The following is a 26,006-nucleotide window of genomic DNA, read 5'->3' on the forward strand; positions in this document are numbered from 1 at the left end:
TCTAAATTGGGTTAAGATGTCCTATAAGTAATCCTGCATATAAATCGCATTTTGATTTGAAAAGCGGAGTTGTTTATTGGTTGATTCTTCAAAATGCATAACTGAACCCCACCCATGACGGAGATTGCAACATCAATGTAAGTGTTCAATCAAACGATATAGTGTGCCTCGGTTGGGTTACCGTTATGTCAGCCTCTAGAGTTTTACAAATCTTTCTCCCTCTCCTTCTATTTAATAATCATTTTCTTACGGGGAGTCTCGATTCTTTTTTTCTTTTTCCTGATTTTGTCAGCGGCGGATCTTTTGCTCCGCTGTTGGGTTCCATTCTTTTTTCTTTTTGTCCGAAAGCGGAGAGAGATCAACAGACCAACCAAAAGCCATAAATCCATGTGACTATTTGACTTTGTTTCTTAGTGTAGTGAGCTGTCCACGACCACCTTGCCATATACTAAGCATGTGAAAACTAAACATGCTATAATATGTGAATTATAAAGGCCAAAAGATGGCCTGTGCAATTTTTGCAACAAAATTTATACAAAAGCAAGTTGCAAAAATTTACAGTGGGGAGTAGTGGGAAATCTCTTTAAAGAATTACAGAGTCATATTCATATTCAAACGCAAGCCCAATGAGATGTTAGCTCTCAACTACAGTCACTATTTAAGCATCATGGTTTGAGAAACAAGATCACAAATGTATATCCATGAACACTTGTTTTAAACTAATAACAATTAGAGAAGTGTTATTTGCGTACATGTCAGACAAAGCTTAACAAAAAAATTTGATTTATTGGGGGAGAATCCAATACCACTCCCCCCTTGTTTCCTTTTTGTAAATTTTTTTAAAGACGGCGCAATTGAAAAACAGTAGCCCACGTTGTTGATACTGACTATAGCCTCCAATGCACAAAAAGTAGACGTACAATAAGAAAAGGCGGGCATCCTAGACTAAAGAGAGAATGCACAACGGGGTAAAGAGATACTAGACCTGCCAAAAAAGTAGACAATTCTTGTCAATCCCATCGTGCAAGTTGCATTGTTTATTTTTTTGTTTCCAAAAATTGTTCAATTGTTATTGTCAGAGGTGATTTGTGTAACTGAAGTCGTATGATAGGAAACGATCCATTCTTGATTTGAACGAAAAAAATAAGTTACTTTAACATTTTTTACTCCACTTGTTTGCCTCTGGTAGCGTGTTAGTGTGAGTGAGTGAGTGAGTGAGTGAGTGAGTGCGCTATTGTCTTGCGTAAGTGAAGTAATGTAGCCCTCTATACCAACATTTTTCTTGAGTCGATGTAATGCTAGAATTAAGTTTTAGGTTTACAGTGTATACCACAGAAATTCGGATACTATGCATTTAGTCGAATCGACTAAATACTAAATAGAGCATGTTAAGTTTTCGATAGTTTGTTTCGCCAACAGTGTTATTTGACAATTTGCAACCATCAAAATAGAATTCATTATCGCTCCCCTCCCTTCTTTGGTCTACCTACTCCCATTATTATTAATTACACATTTCTTTATTGTTTCAAAAAAAAAAGGGTTCTTTTTCTTACCCTCCCCCCTGACGTTCCACTGTTTCATTGTTGATAAAAGAAACAATCAGATATGGCGGCAAGCAGTACAATCCTTCCCCTTTTTTTCCTTTTTTTTTTTTCTTGGTTATGAGAAACATAAAGAATGTATGCATATTGTTTTAGTTGTTGCATATTGGCAACAAAGGGAAGATGTTTGTTAAAAGTTATGTTTAAAACGCTAAATGACGTTTATTCGAACAGTCGTGCAGTTACGGCTACAGACTGCAGCTATCGCATACGTGCAATGCACCCTTGTTAAGATAGAGGAAAGCCAGGCAGGAGAAAACGTCATTGCGAGTACATCTCAAGGAGGGCATGTTTAGCCTAACGGAGATTAAAATTTCTTTTTTCGTTCGCTGAGTGGAGTAGTAAACAAGATCTGATCTGATCTCAAACCTGTAGACTAATTGGGAAGGGAAGATGTAAAGAGAATAGACAATCGTAAACTCTCTTTGTTTTCCCTCAGCCGTGTTTTTTTAATATTATAGCCAAAGACTGTACAACAATGTTGAGGAAGTAAAAACAAAGAGATAAGAAAAGTTAAACTTTTCACCCAAGTCAATGACAGTCGAGAAAAAAAAAAAATGGGGGGGGGCGCTAGTGAAGTAGAGTTAGTGAATCATATGTTTCAATTTTGTAATACTCATAACCATCACAGTTTCTTGAAGCGCATAGAGTACCTTGTTCTTTTTGGAACCAGGTACACGTGATTACTAATAATACTGTGTTCTATTTTCTTTCTCTCTCTCTCTCTTTAATGGTTTTTATTGTTTTAATTGCTTTTATTGTTTCTATTGTTTCTATCTTTATTGTGTGATATATTGCGCACACTTTATATGCAGGTTTATTCCTAGTTTTGTGTGTAATTATGAATAATTTATAAAATTAGAGCCAACAATCAACGCCTTTGTTTCTTTCAGGGAAAAAACTAATCTATTAGTGGTGAATGGGTAGTAATACCATCGAATGAGGTTAGAGATAACCACAACTTTCGTTAAACACACTCACATCACATGTGTACAAATTTCGCAAGTTTTCAAAATGAACGATAAAAAGTAGTGCACAAAACCATCAAAAACAGTATATTTAATGACATCATTGTCTTTTGATATTTTTGATATTTTTGATATTTTTGGTTTCTTGGGATTTTTTTTTTAATTTATGTTTGTGCTGCTTATATGCATAATGCCTTATGTCAAGGGTAGTGAAAGGGTTAATAATAGTAGTAATACTAGGACACATGTGGGATAAGTCAATTAATTCGATTTGTGAGTATAAAACACTCAAAACGAAGTAGTGTATTCTATGTTTTGTATACTGCACTAGTGTTAGCATATATGTAAGAATCAACTCATATTATTTGCTTTATAAATTGTTCTTTTCAACTGTAATATTTGGTCTCTGTTTTCGTTTAAGTTGTTGTTGTTTTGCCAGTTTTATATTTAATTTTTGATTTTAGTTGTTATTTTTGTGTAATAATGGGGTGTGTCCATTGTTCAAAAAAAATAATAACAAACAAAAATAAAAATATTCGTATCAACGGATTAATCTAATGAGGGAGAGATATATACAACAATAAACAACCCTTTTACTCACCCGCCCTCGATATTTGACTATTAGTGATTGTATTAGACCATGCGTTTTGCCTTCCTCCTATTGTCTCATACAAAGAGCCAAAAAGACAAGTGGTATTCTTTACAAGACAATTAACTATTATAATTTGTTCAGTGTAAATACTCAACATTCATCGCCTCATCGGATATATTTCCTTCCATTTCTTTGTTTTTATAACGCTATTGTTTAACTTTTAGTGCATAACTTCATTGTCTCTATTGTCTACTGGTCTATTTGGGTTTTCCACAGCCACCAGCAACAAGCACCTCCTATTGTGCACAACATAATAAGTTGTACATTTGTAACCGCCTCTTTCTATTGTACTCCAAACATTATGCCCTCTTAGTAACTTTATATAACCTATTATTTCCCCCTGGATTATGATTGGTATTGTTCATTAGTTTAACAAACCCCGGCAATAAAAATAAATAACAAAAAACAAAATTATAAGCCATGAGCCAATCACAAAGAGATTCTTTGTTGTGAGTTTAATTTTTTAATTTTTTTTTTTAATTTTCAGAATTTATCCGCAAACCTTTACTCAAAGTTTTTCCACAAATCACTTGTATAAAAGGGGGGGGGGGGGTTGTGTTACTAAAAAAAAAAAGCATGAATGATGATCTAATTGAAGGCGAACGCCGTACACGTGTATACACTTGTGCACAGGTGTACATGTACGTGTTTTTAGACAGAAGTAGTAGTGCAAAAAGAGAATGCACTTTTAATCGTGTTTTCTCTAATCTAAATATTCTCCACCCTCGCAGATAACAAACTAAACAGCCACTGTGATTGTTAGTATATACTTTTATTTACCCGAACTATATGCAGTAAAACTCATTGTGGTTGTCGCTGTTTTAATCTACTGTGCATATGATAATTTTTTTTTTGTTATAATCCTTTGTTGTTGTTGTTGTTGTTGTTGTTGTTGTTGTTGTTGTTGTTGATTTGGAATATATATCTAAGTAGTGCATATAAAAAAGGGAAACGTAAACGTATGTCTTCTTAATCCTGCTTCTTAATCCTACATTACATTATAGATTTAACCGCAATGCATAAAATATAAAAAATACAAATAGAGTAATAGTCGTGTACTGATGTATATAAAACAGGGTAGTGTACGAGTGATAATCTTTTTGATTTTTGTACCACTACGCAGTTTACACAAGAGGAGTTAATACATATTAACCAAGCTTTTACACAAAGCTAATATTTCGCATTAGGCACACGCACATTGACAAAATCAACTTCACACAAAAGGGCTTGATATGATTGTTACTTTTTGTAAAATTTTATTTTCTTATTTTCTAATTTTTTTAATTTTAATTTTTAATTTTTAATTTTTAATTTTAATTTTTTTTTTTTTTTTTTATTAGAATTCCCGTCAACCACAAAGGAAGATACCTTTTTTTTTTTTTTTTTTTTGATTTATTATTATCCGATACCCATAAGAAAGAAAGGTCCATTTTGTTATTTCAATATAAAAACATATAGATATCTCCATTAGTCTTTTCTTTAAATCATTTTGGTTTGAATCTCCCTTCCCCACCTCCATTTTGCAACATATTCATCCAACACGTCTTCTATCTCCCTCCCCTTAACTGAAGTTTGACACTCTTTTTACCCATCAGATTAACTTTTCATTTCCCCTTTTTTTGCTGCCTGGTTGATATACATTGATAAATGTCTACAGCTGTATACTACACTCACAATATGCCTGGTGATGATTTAACAAGACAGAATAACGGTACCACTGCCACTACCAACAACACGTTACCCTCGCTAGCTCAAATTATGCCACCTCGTAACCAACAACAACAACAACAACAACCTCAAGATGGTTCGGCTGCTTCTGCTGCTGCTGTTATTGGTAATGGTTACTACCCTCAACAACAATCATATGTACAAGATGCATACTCCCAAGTATCAACTTCCCAAACCACCCCATCTGTATCGTACACAGACCCTAACACCACCATTACAGGTAAACCCAAAACTGACAGCTCAACTCGTTCATCAGTATCTTCATCCGCTAACAACAACACTTCTCCCACTGATGCTAATGGTGCACCTCAATGTATATGTAAAGCCAAAGGCAACAAGATCCCACGTCCAAGAAATGCATTCATCTTGTTTAGGCAAAAATACCATCAGGCTATTTTGGACGAAGGTTCAGTCATACGTTCCAACCCTGAAGTTTCTCGTGAATTGGGTAGAAGATGGAGAGCTTTACCTGCTGCCGAAAAGGAACATTGGAATAAATTGGCTGAAGATGAAAAGAAAAACCATGCGTTGAAGTACCCCAACTACAAGTATGAGCCAAAGAGGAATGGTAAGAATAAAAATTGTTTGGTTTGTAAGGATAAACCAACTGCCAAACAACTAGCCAAACAACAGCAACAGCAACAGCAACAGCAACAACAACAACAACAAGCTACTGCTGCGGTCCAATCACAGCGTCATCATTCAGAGGCTGCTCTTGCTGCTGCTGCCGCACAACAACAAATGTTGCAACACCAACAACAAATACAACAACAGGCACAACAACAACAACAACAAGCCGCACAACAACAAGTACAAGCCACCCAAGCTGTTCAACAACAACAACACGATCAATATCAAAACTACTTCAAACAACAACAATTGAACAATTTACAAGGATACCCAAGCTATATCATCTCAAACACCAATCCATACTTGCAAAACTCATCAACATCCTTGGCATCATCATCATCAACTGGTAACTTACCACTTCCTGGTGCAGCAACCAATAGTGTTGGAGCCCCCAGTACTGCTGCTTCATCAATGGGATTTTATGATCAAGAGAAACTATCACCATTGTCTGCCACCACATACACCAACAATAATAATAGTACTAGCGGTATAGCTAATGTGCATGCTGCAGGTATGCCCTTCTCATTGCCACAACAACAACAACAACAACAGGCACAATTACACCATCCTGGTGTAGTTGGTGGAGTTCCAATTGGTGTAGCAGAGTATCAATTACAAGGTGCACATCCTCAACAACATCAACAACAACAATCACATGCGCAAGGATATGGTTTAGATGCATTTCATCAACAGTAAATGATGAAATTGTGAGAGAGAGATGGGAATTGTTGCGAGTTTGAGTTTTAGTTATAGAGATCAGCATCTGGCTGTGAGTTTTTTTCCTTTAGTTTTATTTTGTTTCAATTTTGTTTCAATTTTGTTTTGACTTGTCTTTGTTTGTCTTTGTCTTTTGATCAAAGTTTAGTTTCTATACAAATTTTCGCCAACTGTTTGCTGCGGTGGTATTGTTGTTGCCGCATTGGTGTAAAAATATTTGATATTTGTGTATGTACATTAGAATATTCTTTAATCTTTACCATCTATTCTAATAAAGGTACTCTTTGTTAATCAGTTTTGCAACTTTAGAATTCCATTTCTTGATTGTTCAATTAGCGACTGTGTAATATGTGATGATAATGATTCTACGAGGCGTATCGGCACAGATACTGGAATTAACATCATTTGTCTATATTTAAAGCATCTCCCTCAACCTCCCCCTCACCCCCCCTCCCCCTTTAATTGAACCGTGCAAATCAAAAGATGAGAAAGAGAGAGGGTGTACTACATCTGATCCTTTTTCTCCATGTTTGGTGATTCAATAAGTTTTGAAAATCCGAGTGAATGGCAACATTTGCAACCGTTTCCATATCAAAAATCGTTTCATCCAAAGAAAAAAGAAAAGATAATCGTCGTTATTGTATTGTTTTCTATTGTTTACAAAGCTTGTTTTCTTGGTCTGTGCCCCTAGTTCTACTATGACGCTGCTATTGTATAAATTCACTAAGTAGTAAGGGGGGGGGTTAAGGGGTAAAGATTTGAGGGGAAGAGACAAATGAAGAAAGAAGAAAACTGGGCTGAATTCAAGATATAAATCAAGCACGTCAAATGCTCGCCTGATTTGTTTGATTTTGGTGAAAGACGATTACTGACAAAGTTCACAGCTCGTTAGTGTAAGATTTTTCTCAAGTGTGAGCGACTCTCCAATCACTGCCTCGATTGAGACACCAGTGTATGGATTAACGGAAGGTAGGTGAAACACGTGTTTTCTTACACAATTTTGAATTCCAACTAAATTCCGTTGGAATCACAACCAACAAATGAAGGCTGTGTCTTGTCCTTTTCAATTTTTTGTTGACTGAAAATGAGACTACACAAAAATCTACTAAATGGTAGAAAGAGTTTCAATATTACAGCTGATTTTGCATGCACTACGATTTTGAAGTTACGTTCTTTTAATGCATATCTTGACGTCAGGGGTAAGAGAGAGATCTACAGAGAACTGCTATTGCAACAGCGCCAATGTAAGCCTCAGATCTTCGTTGTCGTTGGGATTTCTTCGGTTGAAGACAAAGAAAAAAGCTTATTTTGATAACCTTCCATTGTTGAAACAACAATAATAATCATAACTTGAAAGAAGTAGAGTACCTGAAATTTGATATATTTTTGTAAACAGGTACACGAAACCCTCTTTAGTTTGTGTAAGGTTGTTTCTTCTTTTTGTAACAAACTATTTGGAATATTCTACCGACAATTATTCCATTTATTACACAAAGCTGTGTGCCTCTATATTCCAATTCCGTGTTGCACCGATTAGTTTTGAAAAATCTAAATTTACGTTCATTGGCTATGAAAATGTATCCCTTTCAAAGTCAATCAACATCGTCACTTTATGCTGACTCTAGTTGAACCTTTGTTGTCCTTGTCTTGAATGTAAACATCGCAAACACAAAACTTGTCTCCAAACCAAACCTTGTTCCTGTTAGCGCATAATCTAAAAGATTGTACTAACAATAGAGTACTATTATAATACGGCATCACGTGTAATAAGCTTATCTATTGTTAATTTTAGATATTGATTTCTTTTTTAATCGCCACAGTTTTGTTTATGTTTTTTTTTTTTGGTAAAGTAGGATAGATTTGGAATAAAACAATATGGAAAACTGATTTATAAAACATAATGTTGACAATGGAAATATGGAGAAGATTGTCAGAATAGCAGAGTGTGGCCATGAACAAGCGCAAATTAAATTGTTAAAAACAATATGAATAGACAGCTTTTTATTTTTAGGTTTTCAATTGTTGACATTGTCTATTGTACAGCGATTGGTCTAACTGCTTCTGTTGTTGTTACTGTTGTTGTTGCCATTGTTGTTGGGTTCTGATACTCAATTACACAGAACTAGCTTTTCTTCTTCCATGCATTCATTCTTCAGGATTAGACTTCAATTGTTTCTACAATTTGTAACTTTTTATATCTCATTATTCGGACGAACTATAAAAAAATATTACAGAAATATATCACAAAAATTCAACAGCAATTGTTTTCTTTGCTTTTTGGTTTTTTTTTTTTTTATTAACTTGGGTTTGTGTTAAACCATTTTTGAGCTAAAGCACACTACCCAAAATTGGTTTCTGTGTATGAATACTACGGAGTTTACGCAAACTTTTTTTCCGTCGTGCATAAAGACAAAGTATCACAAAATCTGTTGCTGTGCTAAATCAATATATATTTTGAAAAATTGGTAAAGACGCTTTAGTACTTGTGTACTTGTATTGTAGGACATCAAACCAACCTTTAATTCAACTCAAACTCCAATTTATGGATATGATACGATTCTGGTGAAAAGCTGCTCTAGTTTGTGTCTTAGTAGTGCAAACAAACTGCCCCCCCTTTTACTACACAAACAACTGATGTTAAGAAGGAAAAGAAGAACAACCCTTGTTGAGCGTATAACCGTCAATTGACTAATTGCTTTTATTCTGTTTATAGGATCTGGATATACCTTTTTTGTATTTTACACGAATGAAGAAATGTAGGTGGCTTTCCTAGTGGTTGGCCGTAGTGCCAAGGCTAAACCAAAACCGAAATGGTTCCCTTTAAAATTTCGTTAAGTTCCTGAAAAGGAATGATAATTGTGCAAAAGCTTCCTCATTTCATTGGATGTTGAAAATTGATAAGACAAATTGACAACTATCAAAAAACATAGTAGCTAGTCTCAAAACTCAACCCTTTGAACTGAAAAAGATGCCACTCATTAAAAGCGAAAATGCAACATGTTTTTACTCTTCCATCAGGTTTCGTCAATCACGGATAAATGATGACATGTGGCTTTATGATGATGATCTAAATTTTCGGTTCGGCACGCACTAAACCACCACCACAACTCTTTGTCCTTCCTTTTTTTTACACCATACCGCACTTACAATTGATTAAAACGCCCAATGGTTCCGGTACAAATTGCATGTCATGAGCAACATTCTAACGTTTTTAATATTAACTCCGTTCGGCGATGTTCTGCTTCAATCTACGTCATTCATCAATGAGCCACAGTTTTTCGCAACCATTTAGCAGCAAAGTGGGGTTTTTTTTTTTTTTTTTGCAATGGAGCGAGGCAATTGTTAATATTTTTAAAAGTTCATGAGATCGCAAACTTTTAGTATAGTAGGGGTCCTATCTTCAAGCTTAAAAGTAAATTCTCTGGTTATGTCAAACATGCCACAACTGGATAAAAGAACTTTATGTAAGTTGCCCCCTGTCACCCATTTTTTCCCCCTTTTTCGCCTGTAGCTTTGGTATCGCAACAAGCGCCACATTTTTAATCTATTTGCAACAAAACAATAGACACCCTATGGGGTTTATCTATCACAAAGTGTACCTCCCTCATTGCAAACCTTATTTTTGACCTGGTATATATATGTATATATAAGTAGAAGAGTTAAACCATTATGTAGTCCTCCCACTTGATAGCAAACACATACCACCCCTCCCTCTCCACCATGAGTTCAGATGCGTCAACAGTAACATTACTACCCCAAGCTGCTGGATACGGAGTCCTAGTTGGAGTCGGTGGCGGATTCGCCATCGGCATGGTCATCACGACGAATTTGTTGCGCAAATACATGAAAGAGGATAACAATAGTACCGAAACGTTTGCCGTTGCCAATAGATCAGTGGGCACTTTACTTGCTGCATCAGCAGTTTATTCAAGTTGGAGTTGGGCCGATGAGTTACTTTGGACAACAACAATGGTTTACAACTATGGTGTCCAAAGTTCTTATTTCTACATGTCTGGTCTTGTGATTCAAATTGCCGTTATGGCAATGGTGGGGATCCATGCTAAAAAGAAAATACCCAAGGCGCACACATCTTTGGAAATTGTTGAATTGCGATATGGAAAATTGGCTCATTTGTTGTACATGTTTTTATCACTAACGACAAATTTGGTTTCTTGTGCTAGTATGATCTTGGCGGCCGCGGGGGCCATATCCATAATTGCAGGTAATTTACACATTGTTGCCGCTACGATATTGACGATTTTCTCTGTCTTGTGTTATTCCATATATGGAGGATTAAAAGCAACCTTTTTAACGGATTTTGCCCATAGTTTAATCTTGTTGATTGTATTGTGTTACTTCAATACCGGTGTATTGACGAAAATTGGTGGTTTGGATGAATTGTATGACAATTTGGCAGCATATGGTGGAAGTAGAGAGATACCGGGGAATTACGCAAATAGTGTAATCACGGGTAAATCACAAGGAGCAATTCTCTTTGGCTTGATTTTAACTTGTGGTAATTTCGGCCTTACGGTGATGGATAGTTCATTTTGGCAAAAAACATTTTCAGCTACGCCTAGAGCGACAGTACCTGCATATTTGACTGCCGGGTTAGCAATCGTGTCCAATGTATGGCCCTTGGGTGCCATTATTGGTGGTGCTGCAATCACATTGGAAAATTCACCCCAGTTCCCCACCTGGCCTCGTAAAATGACTCAATTTGAAATTGATTCCGGTTATGCTTTGCCTTATACTTTGATGGCGACATTGGGCAAGGGAGCTGTTGGTGGGTTATTGTTAATCTTGTATCTTGCTGTAACATCAACCATATCAGCACAAATGATTTCAGTATCATCCATAACAACGTTTGACATTTACAAAAAATACATCAACCCTAAAGCTCACAACAAGTCATTGATATTTGTGTCTCATATCGCTTGTATCATATTCACTTTTGGTGCCGCTGGGTTTTCGCTCATGTTGCATTATGTTGGTGTCAATATGACTTGGTTTGGTTACTTCACTCCCTTGATTATATGTCCGGGAGTTATCCCTTTGATCATGTCAATTGTATGGAATCGACAAAGTTGGTATGCAGCGGTTATGTCGCCCATATTGGGTATTGTGTTTGGGTTCACTGTGTGGACGACAACTGCTTATAAGCTAGATGGTGCTGTAAACATTACAACTTTAGGTGGCCAGTTGCCAGCATTATATGGTGCTTTGACGGCATTGTTTCTACCTGGTATCGCTAGTGTGATTATTACATTGGCCCATCCACAGAAATTTGATTGGAAGGTGTTGCAACAGGCTACTATCCTTGTTGATGAAGAAGGAGATAGTGAAAACACAGAAGATAATACCGTGGAATTGGTGCCAGAAGACAACTTCAAAGTGAACAAAGATAAATCCAATATTGAACTAAATATTGAATCTGATCAATCATCATCGACCTCAGCCACCAAATTAGAATCACAACCAGAAGAGCTGCCTACCACATTGCAACCAATATCACCAAAAGAACTCGATTTATGGATCAAAATATCCACTGGTGCTGCAATTTTCGTCTTGTTGATAATGTGGGTACTTTGGCCATTGCCATTGTATCGAAACTGGATATTCACAAGAGAATATTTCAAGGGGTATGTTACTGTTGGATTGATGTGGTTATATGCCACTTTACTCGTAATTGGAATAGGTCCATTGGTTGCTGGAAGGCATACAATTGCGTTTATTGTCAGAAGCTTGTATCGTGATTATATAAAGAGGAAATAGAATAGAGTTAGAGATAGAGTTTTAAAGAATTAGAGTTATAGAGTCTTTCGACCGAGTCGTACTTCCTTTTATTCCCAGAATCTTCCATTAGATTTTCCTAAACGTTAAAAAAAAATAATATATAAATAAAACCCGTTCACCTATTGCTCCTCCCTATCTAAATGTCCTCATCCATTCCATCCAAGGTAATAGCTTCACCTGGTTTAAATGGTGGTAATCCTAAATAAGGACATCCATCACATCTGAAAGCATCCCCCAAAGCACAAGATCCACACCCACCAGTCTTGCCCTTGACAGTAAAATCAATTTCGGTAAGATCCTCTTCTTTAAACTTGATCTTCTCTCCTTGCTTTTGTTTCAACCTTGCTTCAATTTTCTCTGCTTCTAAACTTGCTGATTGAGCCATTTTACCCAATATCGAGTTTTGAAGTGTTTGTTGTTTGCTATCTTCCAACTCTTCCAACTCCTTCAACCCACAAGTACAATCTTTACATGCTTTCCTTCTTCTTTTACCATTGGGTAATTCACATTTCTTGGGTATGATTAAATTGTCTGTTTTCAAATCCTGTATTAGTTCATCTTCGTTGATGTATTCTTCACCATCGTCGTCGCCATCACCATCATTGTCATCGTCAGACTCACTGAAATAGGTGAGCTTTGTCTCTACTAGTTTCCTCTTCATTCCTCCATTTTCATTCTCTTCATCGGTATTTGATGCTGATGTGTCTGTAAGTCCTGGTGTCGCAACATTTTGATTAGACAATTTTTTAAACAATGGTAATTTCTTGGCACTAGCACCTCCGTTCAAATGGGTATAATTGCCGCCACCATTACTCAGTTTCTTCTTCAATGATACGGTTTCAGTTATTGGTTTAGGTTTGGTCCATGACCCATCTTCTTCGACAATAAACCCCTGCATTAAAACATCCAAATTTTGGTCTTTTGGTAGGTCTCCTTTGACAACTCCGCCTTCAGTAGTCAATAAATCAAACAACAATTTAATCAACAGTAATGGCATCTCACGGTACTCATCTTCGTTAGGATTGATATAGTTAATCTCATTATAGGAAGCATTATCTAGGATGACTTCACCCTGAGTAACTCGATTGATAATTTGTTGGTCAATATGGTGATTCCCGCTGTGATTCTTGGCAATATCTGACTTGATAGACTCTACCAAGTGAGCATCAGTAACAACAGTTGGGTGTAAAAGTAAAAGTATCCTTGTCATTGGTAACCACGCGCGTGTATAACTTGAAATGGAATAATCTTGTTGGTGTATGTAAACTTTTATTGATAGTGACGAAATATGTAGAAATGCAGTTAAATAAGAACAACGTCCTTAGTAGTCTATAGATATGACGTGTTGTATGTGCGATGGATTTTGTTGTATTAAAAGATGAAATTGATTCTTTAACTCTTCTTATATTAATCAGTTGATATAAATTTTTTTCCTACCTTATAAGTACCACCTACTTACTTGGTAGTTGTGTATTACTGTAGTATTACTAATTACGGGATTTTCTTAATTTTCTTTTCTTCTGGTCACGTGAAACTAAAAAAATAAAAGGAAAGAAAAGAAAAGAAATAAAAAGAAATTAACAATTACGTAATAACTTTCAGAAGTGTATCCGTGTGTCATCATTGTTATCTATTTCATCATTGGTTGATCCTAGTTGTATTATATGGTCACAAGACACAATATTTTGTGCATCCTGCTTTCGAACTCTATACAATTATCAATGTCATCATTGGATGATTAAACATGACATCCATTCACCAGCTCAAATATCTATATCGTATCTTCCCCACATCCTCTTCTAGTAAATGTATAACTTGTATAACTTGTGGATCACCAGGAAATAGATCAATCCCATTGTCACTAAAGCGATAATTGCAATCAGTGTCGTCAAAATACAATTGTAGTCCCTTTACTGGTTTATTTGACGATAAGACAAACTTGCCATTTCCAATATGCTCAACCTCAATGTGTAGCTTTGATGTTAATTTTCCCCAATTCAATGTCTTTAGTGGTTGTGGCCAATCTGAGGATCTAGCTATTATTTCGCTGTCCTTGGACAACTTTATATTGACAATTGTAGTCTTCTTCAAATGATCGAATATAGCACCAGTCATGATTGCGTTGACTTTATTTTCTTCAAGTACAATTCCACTTTGCTTATATTCATCAATGTATTCGCCATCTGAGCTGTAAAATTCAATACTCAAGGTTAAGTTACCATCATTACCAAATGCCCACACGTCAAGTTTCACAATCGGCTCTTGTAGCACCGTTTGACCAGCAAATGGCGCTTCATCAACCGATTCTTGTTCAATCTTACACCCACCAACACTCACATCACTCAACTCCCTCTTCATTCCGTAATAGCTCAATTTAGGAACTTTTTCAAAATCAACTACTGACCAAGAAATACTAGGCCAACAATCATTCAATTGCCACACCAATACACCACCACATTGATATTTGTCCCAATTGCGTCTCCAGTACCTGAATGCTAAACTTATGGCTTCCAGTTGCATCAATTGAGTTAAATAAATCCAATCATGTAATAAGAGCAATTTTGGTTTATTGAAGTTAAACCACACATAATGCGCCAAATTCTCCTTGTTTGTTGGTTTGGTGTGAAAATCAATCATTTTCAGGTCAGGACGCAATTGGTCCTCATTGGTGATGTATTTACTCAATGTTGAATACGAGGGTAACGACAACATACCAAACTCACTGACAAATCTAGCTGATAGTTGTCGCCAAGACTGATATGGGAGTACTTTGCCGTGCCAAACGTCCCATTGATGTGAATCACCAAATTTCAAATCATACGAACTGTGAATATTATCTGAGTATGGCGATCCAAATCTATACACCACTTGATTTGCCATTGCAATCAATACCAGGGGAATCGTCTCTTCATATATGGATTTTGCTGGGAATTGACTAGCATTATTCTTGTTCAACTTCAAGGCATCAGCAATCTGATAATCTTCATTATTACCTGTATAGATGACAATACTGGAGAAATTTCGTAATCGTCTTATTTGATCTTGCACTTCTTTCTCAACTTGTTTGTGTATTGGAACATTAGGATATATCCCACATGCAAACATGAAATCTTGCCATACTAAAATACCGTACTCATCACATAATTGATAAAACTCGCTCTGCTCATATTGCCCACCTCCCCACACTCTGATCATATTTTGATTTGAATCAATTACCAATTCAATATAGTCTTGATAATCTTGCTTGGTAACTTTGGATATAAATGAATGAGAAGGGATCCAATTTGATCCAACCATTTGGATAGGTTTATTGTTGATCTTGAAGTAGAATGAACTACCATATTCATCGGCAACGGTTACAAGCTCAACTTTTCTAAATCCAACGGACTTAGTAACCATCAACTCGTCATCAAAAAATAGCTTGATTTTGTACAAGTTGGGCTTGCCGTGTTTGATAGGATACCACAATTGAACCTTTTCCAACACATAACTAACATTCATTTCAGATTCAACTTGATCCATTTCAATCACACCAATAGCCACCTCATCCAAACTGATTTCGATTTGGGCTTTTTTCACAGATGTAAACAATATACTCTCAATCTCAAACCAAACATGAGCCGCGTCTAACTCGTCATTCAATTGAAACCTCACAAACAAATCATCAACATAATTTTTTGCAACAAGCTCAACTTTATTGAACCCACAAGTGATCAACTTCGGCCCCCAATCCCATCCATACTGAAATTGAGGTTTGCGGACATAAACTCTACTACAATCACCATTCCAACATTCACGATGTCCATTGTCTTCTTCTAATGACTTGCCTAATTCAACCCCAGTTTTCAATCTCAATACTAACTCATTTTCAACAGACAAGTTTACAAAAACCTTATATCTCTGAAAGGCATCAGTACTGTGTAAAATGACATCATTGTTCAACATAACTTCAGCCTCAGTATCCAATTGGTCAAACAACAAATACGCTTCTTGCTGCTCTTGTGGCACTGGCACACCAAATAAACATCGATACTCCCATGTCAATTCACTAATCCAACTGACGTTTAACTCATTGTCATTTACAAAAGGATCAGGTATAAGGTCATTGTAGATTAAATCCACATGGATTTGGTGCAGCTGTTGTTGAGGTGTGGCATTGTACCATGTGTTGTCTTCCCAAGGTGTACACACGTGTTGTTGTTGTATAGAAACTTGTCTGAATGTCCAATTGGTCAAGACAGACATCTCGGGAAAGAGTTCAACATTTTGTTTCCATCTCCCACAACTGTGCGACTAATAAACCTATTAGGAGACGCCTCCACCACCAGCGCCACCACTACACTCGATAAACCTCGTCAAATACCGTTTGTACTTACGAGAAGAGCTTTTATAGCATGTCTCATCCGCGAACGATATATCACACCACAGACACAAATGCTACTAGGGAAAATCAATAAAAACTACAAAAATAATGTGTTTCATGTATGTCTCTATTGACTCTACTTTCCATCTTCCTCATCGTTCATCCAAAAATTGTTCTCTCATTTGTCCTCCTCCACAGTTCTATCAGAGTCATTATCGTCAACATTATCGCCATTTCCACGGTCATCACCCACCACTACAGCGTCTTCTTCATCAGTATCATCAGTAGCAAAGACAAGTCCCTTTCTGGACCCCTTTTGCTTTGCTTCGGGGCTCTTCATGAATCGAGTCAACGGAGGTAAATGTGGTGGCTGCATTGTAGCAAATGTAGGTGATGGGATTTGCACCAGTGAAGATCGTGAAGATATTGGTGATGCAACATTATCAGCAAATGGGTTGGCAATAGCGCCTCCACCTGACGGGTAGTTCCCATTACTGTTCAAGCTTTGACTACGTGAATGAGCATATTTAGCTGATTGTGGTGATGCTAATGACATTAATGATATTACTGCATCTTGTTCATTGTTTTTATCAGTTAATCCCCTTATTGGAGAAGTGTACTCGCCATTTAGTGCAACATTAAGCGGCGGTAGCTTAATTTCCTTTTGTGTCGATATTTGTAAAGTTGGTGGTCCTTCAGCTGTTATTGATGACCTTTTTGTATCACTATTTGAAAACGATGATCGTGATTTCCTGCGCTGTCGTGACAACGCAGCCAATAGAGCCGAATGTGCACTTGTTTCCTCATCAGGGGATGGCATGTCATTTAATCGTGAGTGGCGTTGATGTTGTTGTTGCGCATCACCTTTCAATACAGGCGAGTGCTTCAAAGGTGAAGTTGTATTTGATCGGAAACCATGACTTTGTTCTAATTTTGGCGACGAGTTGTTTGATTTGGCAATAGGTGATTGCTGCAATGTTTGCAAGTTAAGATTAGCTCTTTGAAGAGTATTTGTAGGTACCCAATTGTTTCCCAAGGCAGAATGTTTTTTCGGTGTATATTTCCTTGTTGGTGACGTTTGTGAATCAAACGATAACTCAGTGAATGTAATCTTTGAATTGTGTGCCGAGTCATCTTTTTGTAATTTACCCAATGCAGAACTCAATTTATTTCTCAATTGTGAACTAATTTCTGTTAAATCGTCTCGCTTGTTATCATTGGGACTTCCTTCATCACCTTGAAACAATTTCTTTGCTGTGCCCAAATACTGTGGTGTTTTCATTATCTTTGCTCTGTGTCCATCTTCATCCTCACCTGTAGGTGAATCCTCAATACCCGAATGTCGCGGTGTCTTTAATAAATGAGCGGCACTAAATGGTGAATTGACATTGTGATAAACCAATTTTCCATCAGGCGACTTGTATGATCCAGTGCTTGTTCGTTTGTAAGATGGAGTGTACGGTAGTGTTCCTGAATATCTTTTGCTTGCGTCTTTTGGTTGTTCTGGTGTCCTTAGAAATGAAGCTGACGCACGTTTTCTATTTGGGGGTGAAGGCGTCAACGGTTTGTCAAGGGTAACGTGTATTTGATCGCTGTTTCTATTTGATTTGGTACGGTTGTCAAGTCTATTGCTACTGTCACTTTGGGCCAAGGGATTGTTGCGTATGGAGTCAGGTAACGTGGTTGCGTCGTTATTTTGCAATACAGCCGATGCAGCTATGGGTGTCGACGGAGTACTCATGATAGCAGCGTGTTTGATTTCTCTTTGATTGTGCTCTTGTAAACGTCTTTCTTTTTTCAACAAAACCAGTGTCTAAATCCAGGGCTATCGAAGAAGTATCTATTTTGCTTGTTCCCCTTACGTTTTGAGGTGTTTTTTTCTTCCTTTCATAATTCGTGTTTCGCAAATTTAGTTTTGGAAGTTTTGTCACTTTGTCACTTTGTTTATTGTTTAATTGTTTTTTTATATGTTACATTCTATACTATAACAAATAGAGATTTGAGTTTCCACTCATCATGCCCTTGAAAGTAGCAGAGAGGAAGGGGTACAGTATAGTATAGTTTACGATACTCTCTTCACTTATGAAGAATGCTTTTTACCCATGGAGGTGGGGCCAGCATCAGCGATTCTATTGGTCGTGTACTTTGGGCTAATCAACGATTCCGGGTCATTCGTAATTTTGGTTTAACCGTTTTTTGTGAAACACAAGATTCGAAATCTCTTTCTAATCAACGAGATGTGTCAGTGGTGGGTTTCAACAGATGCTGCGTGCCGTGAGGTTTTTCGTTAATGTTACTTAAACATAATCTTAGGTTACATTTTAGTTGGGTGCCAGTCTCTCAGGGAGGCGCCTTGTTGATGCAGTTTGCTCATTTTTGAAATAACACTCGTACATGTCTTTATTATATTGCTCGAGCAACCTCCACAGGTATTCATAGAGATGATTGGTAAGTATTTGTCAATAGATTCGTAGAGATAGTAAGCTCTATATCTGTGTGTCGTGTCGTGAGAATCTTTCGTTGTAGTATCAGTTAATTAGTTGTGACATATAGGTACGCATCTCGTGTGGTTATTTCCTAATTGGGACGACTTCAATTTCGTAAAATCAAAACAAATCAAAATTCAAGTCACAACAAACAGAAGCCAAAAAACAACGACAAGAGAGAGAAAGAAAAACAAGACGAAAAAAAGAAAAAAAAATTATACTTCTATACAGTAGATTGGTATATATAGTTTACACCATTTATTGAGTTGATACTGCACAAACTATCAAAATTAACTGCATCTATTCATCGATACATACAATACACCTTCATCACACATACTAATTATAGTGGACAGTTTCAATTGAGTTTCAAACTGGCGGTGATTGCTCCAAAAATACAGCACAAAAGAAGAAATCCAAAACAAGAGCCATAAAAACGCAACAGCGTAAGAAAGTCCAAAAAGTGCTTAGTGCAAGCCTCTATCCTCCCAGATATATATATATATATATGCATTCATATCGTCAAGGATGAATCATTCATCAAATGCACCACCTATAAAACCACTACTCCCACTACGAAAACAACAACAGTTTGCAAATGGGGGCCCCAGATTGTCTCTAGGGACAGCTTCTAGATCATCAACATTACAATCAACAGTTGGGACAACGACTCCATTCAGTAACGTTTATGGCGCAAGAGGTGCTACAAGTGCGAATGGGTACGGTCAGCAGCAAGCAAATCCAAGACACAGTTTTCAAGGAAATGTACAATCTGCGTTCATAAATGATGCTACACCTTCAACTGGAAACAAGCGAAGATCGGTTTTGTATTCAGTTCCTGCTTCAACCAATAAAAAGAGGACAAGTGTGGGTATACCTTCGCTGCAGGTTTCACAACTTGCAAATGCTCCAAGGACGCTGTTTCAATTACTGCAAGAGCTGCAACAACAACAACCAGCCACTAATCGACACTTAAACTCTTCACAACCGACTCCCCTGTCATCACAACTGATACCACTTCAATCACATATACCACAACCTCAATATGGAGTACTACATCTGGTACCTACAGATAGAGCTGTCAACAGAGCCAGACAGGAACAAATGGCACAGAAAATATACAAGTTTCTAGCCACCAACCACTTTGAAGTTAGGACATCAATATCCTTGAATGAAAACACCCTAAAGATTCCCACACAACGAAATTTCTATGAAATTTTCAAATTCATGTACCACTTCATTGATCCATCATATGTTTTTCGTAAGTCAGCAGAGCAAGAAATAATTCCATTACTAAAGTCATTACAATATCCAGCACTCGGTACGATATCACGTTTACAATTTAATGCGGTTGGAGGACAAAATTGGCCTAATTTCTTGGCCATTCTTGAATGGATACTAACTTACATTGAATCGAATGTGGCCATTGTCGATGATCTCAGCCCCAATGATGATTTTGACCGCATTTTCATGGGATACAACTATAGCTGCTACCTCAAATTTCTTGATGCCGATGAGGATTACGAAGCACCACACCAACAAATGTTGAAAGAGTTTGAAGAAGAGATGGAAAAATTCAAAACTCAAGAAAAGAACCTTTCGGTTCAAAAGAGCAAATTGAATGAAAATTATGAGCAATTGTTGAATGATTTAAAACTAAGAGATGACGCTGATAGGAAAACAAGAGCCTTGGAAGAAGACTTTACCAAACTTCGTGAATATATTGAAGAAGTGCAAAAGAGAATACCAGAATGGAGTGCCAAATTGCACCAGTTGCTGGATGAAGTATATTCTGCCAATGAAAACTTGAAAACTTTACAAAAGGAACGAGATACCTTGGAGCAAGAATTTCAAGCTAGTGGTGTTTCAATCAAAGACATTACTGATTTGGAATTGAAACGTGACAAGCTATCAAAAACAATTGAAGCTGAAAATGTGAAATTGGAGAGGAAAAAAGATGATCTTCAAGAAAGGATAGCTGATACCGAGAATGGTTGTTTTACCATTGAAAAATTGGTGGTCAGTTATAACAGTATTGTTGAGAAATTCAACTATAGCAACTCCAACGGGTATACATTCGGTTTACAACTCAAAGACTTAATTGATTCCAACATTGCCTATGGAAGAGATGAACTATTCAAAGACAAGACCCTTGGAGAAGAGTCGAATCAATTAAGCTTGTTGCGTGGAAGTATTGATGCTAAATTAAGTCAAAATAGAGTCGAGCTTGATAAAATCAATGAACAACTTGACTCAATGCAAGAATATGCCGCTGGTCAACGAACCAATTTGGCCACTATTCAGAATGATGAGTACAAGCAAAAACGTAGCAATGATGAGAAATCACAGCAAATTTACAGCCTACAAGCCAAAATGTCGGAGGATATTGAAGATCGTGAGAAAAAGATTAGGGATACCAAATCATCAATCACTGGCAACATCCTCAATTATGAACGTGAATTTCAAGATGCACATTTGAATAAAAAAATTGTTATTCAAGATTTGCAGCAAAAGCAGTTGGAAATTGATCAACAGCTTTTCAGGATTCAGGCATTCATTACCAAGTTCAAAACTTCTTTAAGTGAGAGATTAATATCCGCTTATGACCATTTCAGTTGAGTAACAACAGAGAAAACGGGTGGAATTGGGATGTTGGAAAATTGTTTCTAATTATCAACAACCTAAAAGTGGATCTGTCCAACATCACCCATGATACGCTAGAGACAACACATTAATCTGTATTATTTTTTACCCTTTGTTTATTTCTGATACCCCAAGTTGTATTATTTTATGTATAAATACATTACATTTTGTATAACTGTGTACTTTGTTGTCGACTTGTATTTGTTTTCAAATTGAGGAAAATTCAAACACAAACTTCTTCTCCAACTTCAACTTTTCACCAACCAGCTAATGAGTGACATCAACATCTTCATTACATCTGATTTGACATCATCAGAAAGAAGAATATCCCCTCAATGGACCCTAGACTATTTCAAACAAAAACTAGAACTCATCACTGGAGTTGAACCCAAAAATCAACTACTTCAATATTTTCCCAACAAGTATTCCAACGAATTTATTCAATTGTCAACACCAACAACCTACTCCAAACAGCAAGATCAAGAGACAAACTTGGATCAATTGGGGTTGAAAGAGTATAGTCGTATCCACGTGATTGACATGGATCCCAATTCAACCACAAACCAAATCACATCAACCATATCGCCATCATCAGTCACCGATGGTGCCACCCCCGATTATTATCAAATGCCAGAAGAAGAGTATCGTAAGCGAAACAATACTGTTTTACAATGGAAACAAGAACAAAAACTAGGTCGGTTCGATCCGGAATACGAGTTATTGCAAAAACACATTGCTGAAGAAAATGCAGCGAAATTGGCCACAATCCACATTAATGATCGATGCCGAGTTATCAACATTGAAGGCGAAAGACGAGGGACGGTGCGGTTTGTGGGGACGATCGATCATTTGGATGGTGGGAAACAAGATTGGGTGGGGATTGAATTTGATGAACCCGTAGGTAAAAACAGTGGTGATATTGATGGTGTACAATTGTTTGTTTGTCGACCTAACCATGGCAGTTTTGTCAAGCCGAAACAAGTTGAAGTTGGTGATTTTCCTGAATTGGACCCATTTGCGGAAGATGATGATTCTGACGAAGAGTTGTAAAGGAATGAAATGAACTGTTATAGAATGTCATTTACATCAAGTACGCAAGAGTTGTCACGGAGGAGAGCTTTTGATTCGTCTAATTTCGAGGTGAATCTGAGTTTATCTTTGTAAACGTGCATTGTATATGTACAAAGTGAAAGCAAAGTCATGTAGATTGTGAATTCTTCCACAAGATGTCTTTCCTACGAGTTGCAGGATATGCTAGGTAGCTACATTTTGCAGACACAAATCTTTTTCGAGTATAGCGTTGATCAATGCATAGTCGGCACTAGCTATTCTTTTTAAACCGAGAATTGTTTCCTTTAACAGCCTAATACCGAAAAATAATTTGCCTCTTCCTGTTCAACTTCTTCCATAACGCAAGCCATCCATAGACGTCACCAACCACAAGCAATGGCATTTGAAGAAATATATGAATACATCGAGAAAGACACATTTCTCAAATACTTTCGTCTAGCAATAGTCATCTGTGCATATCTCATATTCCGTAAATATTACTCACAATGGGCAGCCAAGAAGCAAAGTGAACACCAACAAAAATTGGATGAAAAGGAAAAAGCAGAAAAACCAGCGAGAGACGCTGAAGCTCAGAGGCAATTGGAGGAGAGTTTGGAGAAAGAGGCCAATGAATTTGGTTGGGGTAAAAAGACTAGAAAGAATGTAAAGACGACTCAAGCTGTTTTGGAGCAGTTGGCCGAAGAAACCAGACAAAGACATCAAACTGCATACGATGCACAAGAAGATGCTGATATTGAGGATTTGTTAGAGGATTGATAAGTAGGAATTCGATTAATTGTTTGTTACTTGTTAGTGTAGGTTATGATTGCATTTGATGCCATCGCGCTCAATGAAAATTAGAAAAAAAAAAAAATTCATGTGTAGAGAGATCATCGCTATACCTACGACATTATATCGTTGCTGAACTATGGCGGGCGATCCATTCCTATCTGATCCTTCAAAGAAGAGAAAGCGTCTGAACAAAGTTACAAGCACAACAAGGACCAAAAAATCAAAATCAACCACTCCACAGCCCTCAACGACAACATCACAATATGATGAAGAGATATCAAGCGCCAGTGACACTGAAAACGAACAGTCTGTAGAAGACCAACGACAAGAGGAGGAACTTTCATCGGATGAAGAATTTGCCACTGAAAGTGCTGCTGATAAACGAAGGAGATTAGCCAAGCAATATCTTGAAAACTTAAAGAATGAAGAACTACGCGATTCTGAGGACTTTGATGCTCAGGATCTTGACGACGAGATCTTGGCAAAAAGGTTACAAGTTGATGTAGCAGATGCTAAGGGACATGTATATAAGTTTTGGGGTGACAAAATTTCACAGCAATTGGATGGAGATGAGATTAAATTGACAACGACTCGTATAGGGTCCAAAAATGTTACTAGCATGTGCATCCATTTCCCGTACCTATATACGGTATCCAAAGATGTGGAAATCATTAAATGGAATATCAATCTGGGCAAAAACCCCCAAAGGATAAAGCATACTAAAGGTGGGTCCAAATATTTCACTTTAAATACAACACAACCTGGATTGAATCATCATTGGGAGCAGATTAATTGCATAGCAGCTTCCCCTGATGGAAAGTATATTGTAACCGGAGGCTCAGACTCGCGATTAATCATTTGGTCAAGTGAAAACTTGGCGTGCTTGAAAGTTCTTCCCACCAGATCAGCTGTGAATTCGATCGTGTTTAGAAGAAATACTGATCAGTTATTTGCAGCCTGTGCCGACTTGAGAGTAAGAACATATTCGATCAATCAATTTACTCAATTGGAGACATTGTATGGTCATCAGGATAATATTACCGACATTGCCAGTTTAGCTAGAGAGACTTGTGTTTCTGTTGGAAGTAGAGATAAAACAGCCATGTTTTGGAAAATACCTGAAGAGTCAAGGTTGACATTTCGCGGAGGTGATTCAGTTGAAAAGAAGAGAAAGAAGAAGAGCGACGAAGATGAAGAAATTGGCAATGATGAACCTTTCCATAGTGAAGGCTCTATTGATGTGGTTTCCATGATTGACGAATCTCATTTCGTGACTGGATCTGATAACGGTAATATTGCTCTTTGGTCTCTAGCCAAGAAGAAAGCCCAGAATACTAAAAGATTGGCACATGGATTGCAGCCACAATTTCAACCACAACAAGCAAGTGCAGAATTGGCAACTAATGTAGCCAGTCGACAAATACCGGCTCCGCAACCGCACTGGATCACAGCTATACATGCGCCAGCATATAGTGACATATTCTTTAGTGGCTCGTTTGGTGGTACTATAAAGATTTGGAAATTAGACTCCACATTGAGAACTTTTACTTTGATTGGGGAAGTGGAGAACTTGCGTGGTTTTGTTGTGAAAATAGATAGTGTTGAAATCCTCGATACCAAACAATTGAAGGTGTTTGTTTTGGTTAGTAAAGAGCATAAATTTGGAAGGTGGTTTGGTAAAGTGCCTGGTGGAAGAAATGCATTAATTAGTTTTACATTTAGTATATAACTTAATTCGATATACATGCATCATCCGTAGTCTATAAGTTGCTGTCTTTTTTATTCGTTTCATTCCTTAAAATGCTGCTTCATCATCTCCCGCGTCGTCCATTCCATCGTCATCTCCATCATCAAAGTATTTTTCAGCATTGTAATCATCATCTTCATCCTCGTCATCAAATTCATCGTCCATATCCTCCTCCTCACTAGGCACGTCCTCTTTCTCTCCTGTTCCTGCTTCTTTCCCATCATCATTTACATTAGCTTGATTAAACATCTGCTCTTTCAAAGCCTGCACTTTGGCTTGTTCGTCAATTGTTTCTTGTTTTTCTTCACTCAAATATTCTCGTAACCCTCCATTAGATGCAAATTTTGATAATGTTAAGTATTTTTTTTTGTTTTTGTTTGATATACCCATCACTGGATACAATTCCTCTGGGAAGAACTGAATTTGATACGGATGTTCTTCAATAGTTCGACCAATCTTCTGCACTTTTTTATATCTATCACTATATCGCTCAATACCATCCTCATTTGCACTAACCAACTCGTTCCGCCGGGATGATTCTCTGTCTTTGTTCTTGATTAGGTTAGGTTCAACTCTTCCCGTGTAAAATGGTCCATCGGAAACTAGTTTTTGAAATCGTATCGATTGTTTGGCTGCTAATGATTCAATTTCAGAGGGCTCACCATTCACCGGTAGAACATATTGAGGTTTCTCTGAGTCCTCTGACGATTTTACTACATCTGCGTAATCCAAACCAAACGGCAATAGTACTTTTCCAGTACCTGGTCCTCCTCCTCCTCTGAATGACATTATAGTTGTAAGTAATGTAATGACTAAGATGGATATTTCGACTT

The 26,006-nt window shown here is 37.2% G+C and overlaps 10 protein-coding genes across 10 annotated transcripts; 6 read left to right on the forward strand and 4 right to left on the reverse strand. All coding sequences in view use genetic code 12, as the record gives it.

The window, feature by feature from the left end:
• Positions 1 to 4,868: 4,868 nt before the first annotated feature.
• Positions 4,869 to 6,275, forward strand: RFG1 (HMG domain-containing transcriptional repressor; the record flags this gene model as incomplete). Its single annotated transcript, XM_036807947.1, has 1 exon — positions 4,869 to 6,275. The coding sequence occupies one exon, from the start codon at positions 4,869 to 4,871 to the stop codon at positions 6,273 to 6,275; it is 1,407 nt and encodes a 468-aa protein (XP_036664733.1).
• A 3,741-nt stretch (positions 6,276 to 10,016) lies between these two features.
• CPAR2_801110 (sodium:solute symporter family protein) lies at positions 10,017 to 12,071 on the forward strand (the record flags this gene model as incomplete). Its single annotated transcript, XM_036807948.1, has 1 exon — positions 10,017 to 12,071. The coding sequence occupies one exon, from the start codon at positions 10,017 to 10,019 to the stop codon at positions 12,069 to 12,071; it is 2,055 nt and encodes a 684-aa protein (XP_036664734.1).
• Positions 12,072 to 12,228: 157 nt separating this feature from the next.
• DRE2 (electron carrier) lies at positions 12,229 to 13,302 on the reverse strand (the record flags this gene model as incomplete). Its single annotated transcript, XM_036807949.1, has 1 exon — positions 12,229 to 13,302. The coding sequence occupies one exon, from the start codon at positions 13,300 to 13,302 to the stop codon at positions 12,229 to 12,231; it is 1,074 nt and encodes a 357-aa protein (XP_036664735.1).
• A 545-nt stretch (positions 13,303 to 13,847) lies between these two features.
• On the reverse strand, positions 13,848 to 16,337 carry CPAR2_801130 (uncharacterized protein; the record flags this gene model as incomplete). Its single annotated transcript, XM_036807950.1, has 1 exon — positions 13,848 to 16,337. One exon carries the CDS (start codon positions 16,335 to 16,337, stop codon positions 13,848 to 13,850), a length of 2,490 nt encoding a protein of 829 aa, XP_036664736.1.
• A 296-nt stretch (positions 16,338 to 16,633) lies between these two features.
• CPAR2_801140 (uncharacterized protein) lies at positions 16,634 to 18,196 on the reverse strand (the record flags this gene model as incomplete). The annotated part of the gene is made up of 1 exon (XM_036807951.1): positions 16,634 to 18,196. One exon carries the CDS (start codon positions 18,194 to 18,196, stop codon positions 16,634 to 16,636), a length of 1,563 nt encoding a protein of 520 aa, XP_036664737.1.
• Positions 18,197 to 19,469: 1,273 nt separating this feature from the next.
• CPAR2_801150 (kinetochore-associated Ndc80 complex subunit) lies at positions 19,470 to 21,560 on the forward strand (the record flags this gene model as incomplete). The annotated part of the gene is made up of 1 exon (XM_036807952.1): positions 19,470 to 21,560. The coding sequence occupies one exon, from the start codon at positions 19,470 to 19,472 to the stop codon at positions 21,558 to 21,560; it is 2,091 nt and encodes a 696-aa protein (XP_036664738.1).
• A 294-nt stretch (positions 21,561 to 21,854) lies between these two features.
• Positions 21,855 to 22,634, forward strand: CPAR2_801160 (uncharacterized protein; the record flags this gene model as incomplete). The annotated part of the gene is made up of 1 exon (XM_036807953.1): positions 21,855 to 22,634. One exon carries the CDS (start codon positions 21,855 to 21,857, stop codon positions 22,632 to 22,634), a length of 780 nt encoding a protein of 259 aa, XP_036664739.1.
• A 396-nt stretch (positions 22,635 to 23,030) lies between these two features.
• CPAR2_801170 (uncharacterized protein) lies at positions 23,031 to 23,411 on the forward strand (the record flags this gene model as incomplete). The annotated part of the gene is made up of 1 exon (XM_036807954.1): positions 23,031 to 23,411. The coding sequence occupies one exon, from the start codon at positions 23,031 to 23,033 to the stop codon at positions 23,409 to 23,411; it is 381 nt and encodes a 126-aa protein (XP_036664740.1).
• Positions 23,412 to 23,562: 151 nt separating this feature from the next.
• On the forward strand, positions 23,563 to 25,155 carry RRP9 (Rrp9p; the record flags this gene model as incomplete). The annotated part of the gene is made up of 1 exon (XM_036807955.1): positions 23,563 to 25,155. The coding sequence occupies one exon, from the start codon at positions 23,563 to 23,565 to the stop codon at positions 25,153 to 25,155; it is 1,593 nt and encodes a 530-aa protein (XP_036664741.1).
• Positions 25,156 to 25,221: 66 nt separating this feature from the next.
• On the reverse strand, positions 25,222 to 25,962 carry RPC31 (DNA-directed RNA polymerase III subunit; the record flags this gene model as incomplete). The annotated part of the gene is made up of 1 exon (XM_036807957.1): positions 25,222 to 25,962. One exon carries the CDS (start codon positions 25,960 to 25,962, stop codon positions 25,222 to 25,224), a length of 741 nt encoding a protein of 246 aa, XP_036664742.1.
• Between the last annotated feature and the right edge of the window lie 44 nt (positions 25,963 to 26,006).

The sequence above is a fragment of the Candida parapsilosis genome, contig 005807 (genome assembly GCF_000182765.1).
Source record: "Candida parapsilosis strain CDC317 annotated contig 005807".
NCBI classification, from domain to species: Eukaryota; Fungi; Ascomycota; class Pichiomycetes; order Serinales; family Debaryomycetaceae; genus Lodderomyces; species Lodderomyces parapsilosis.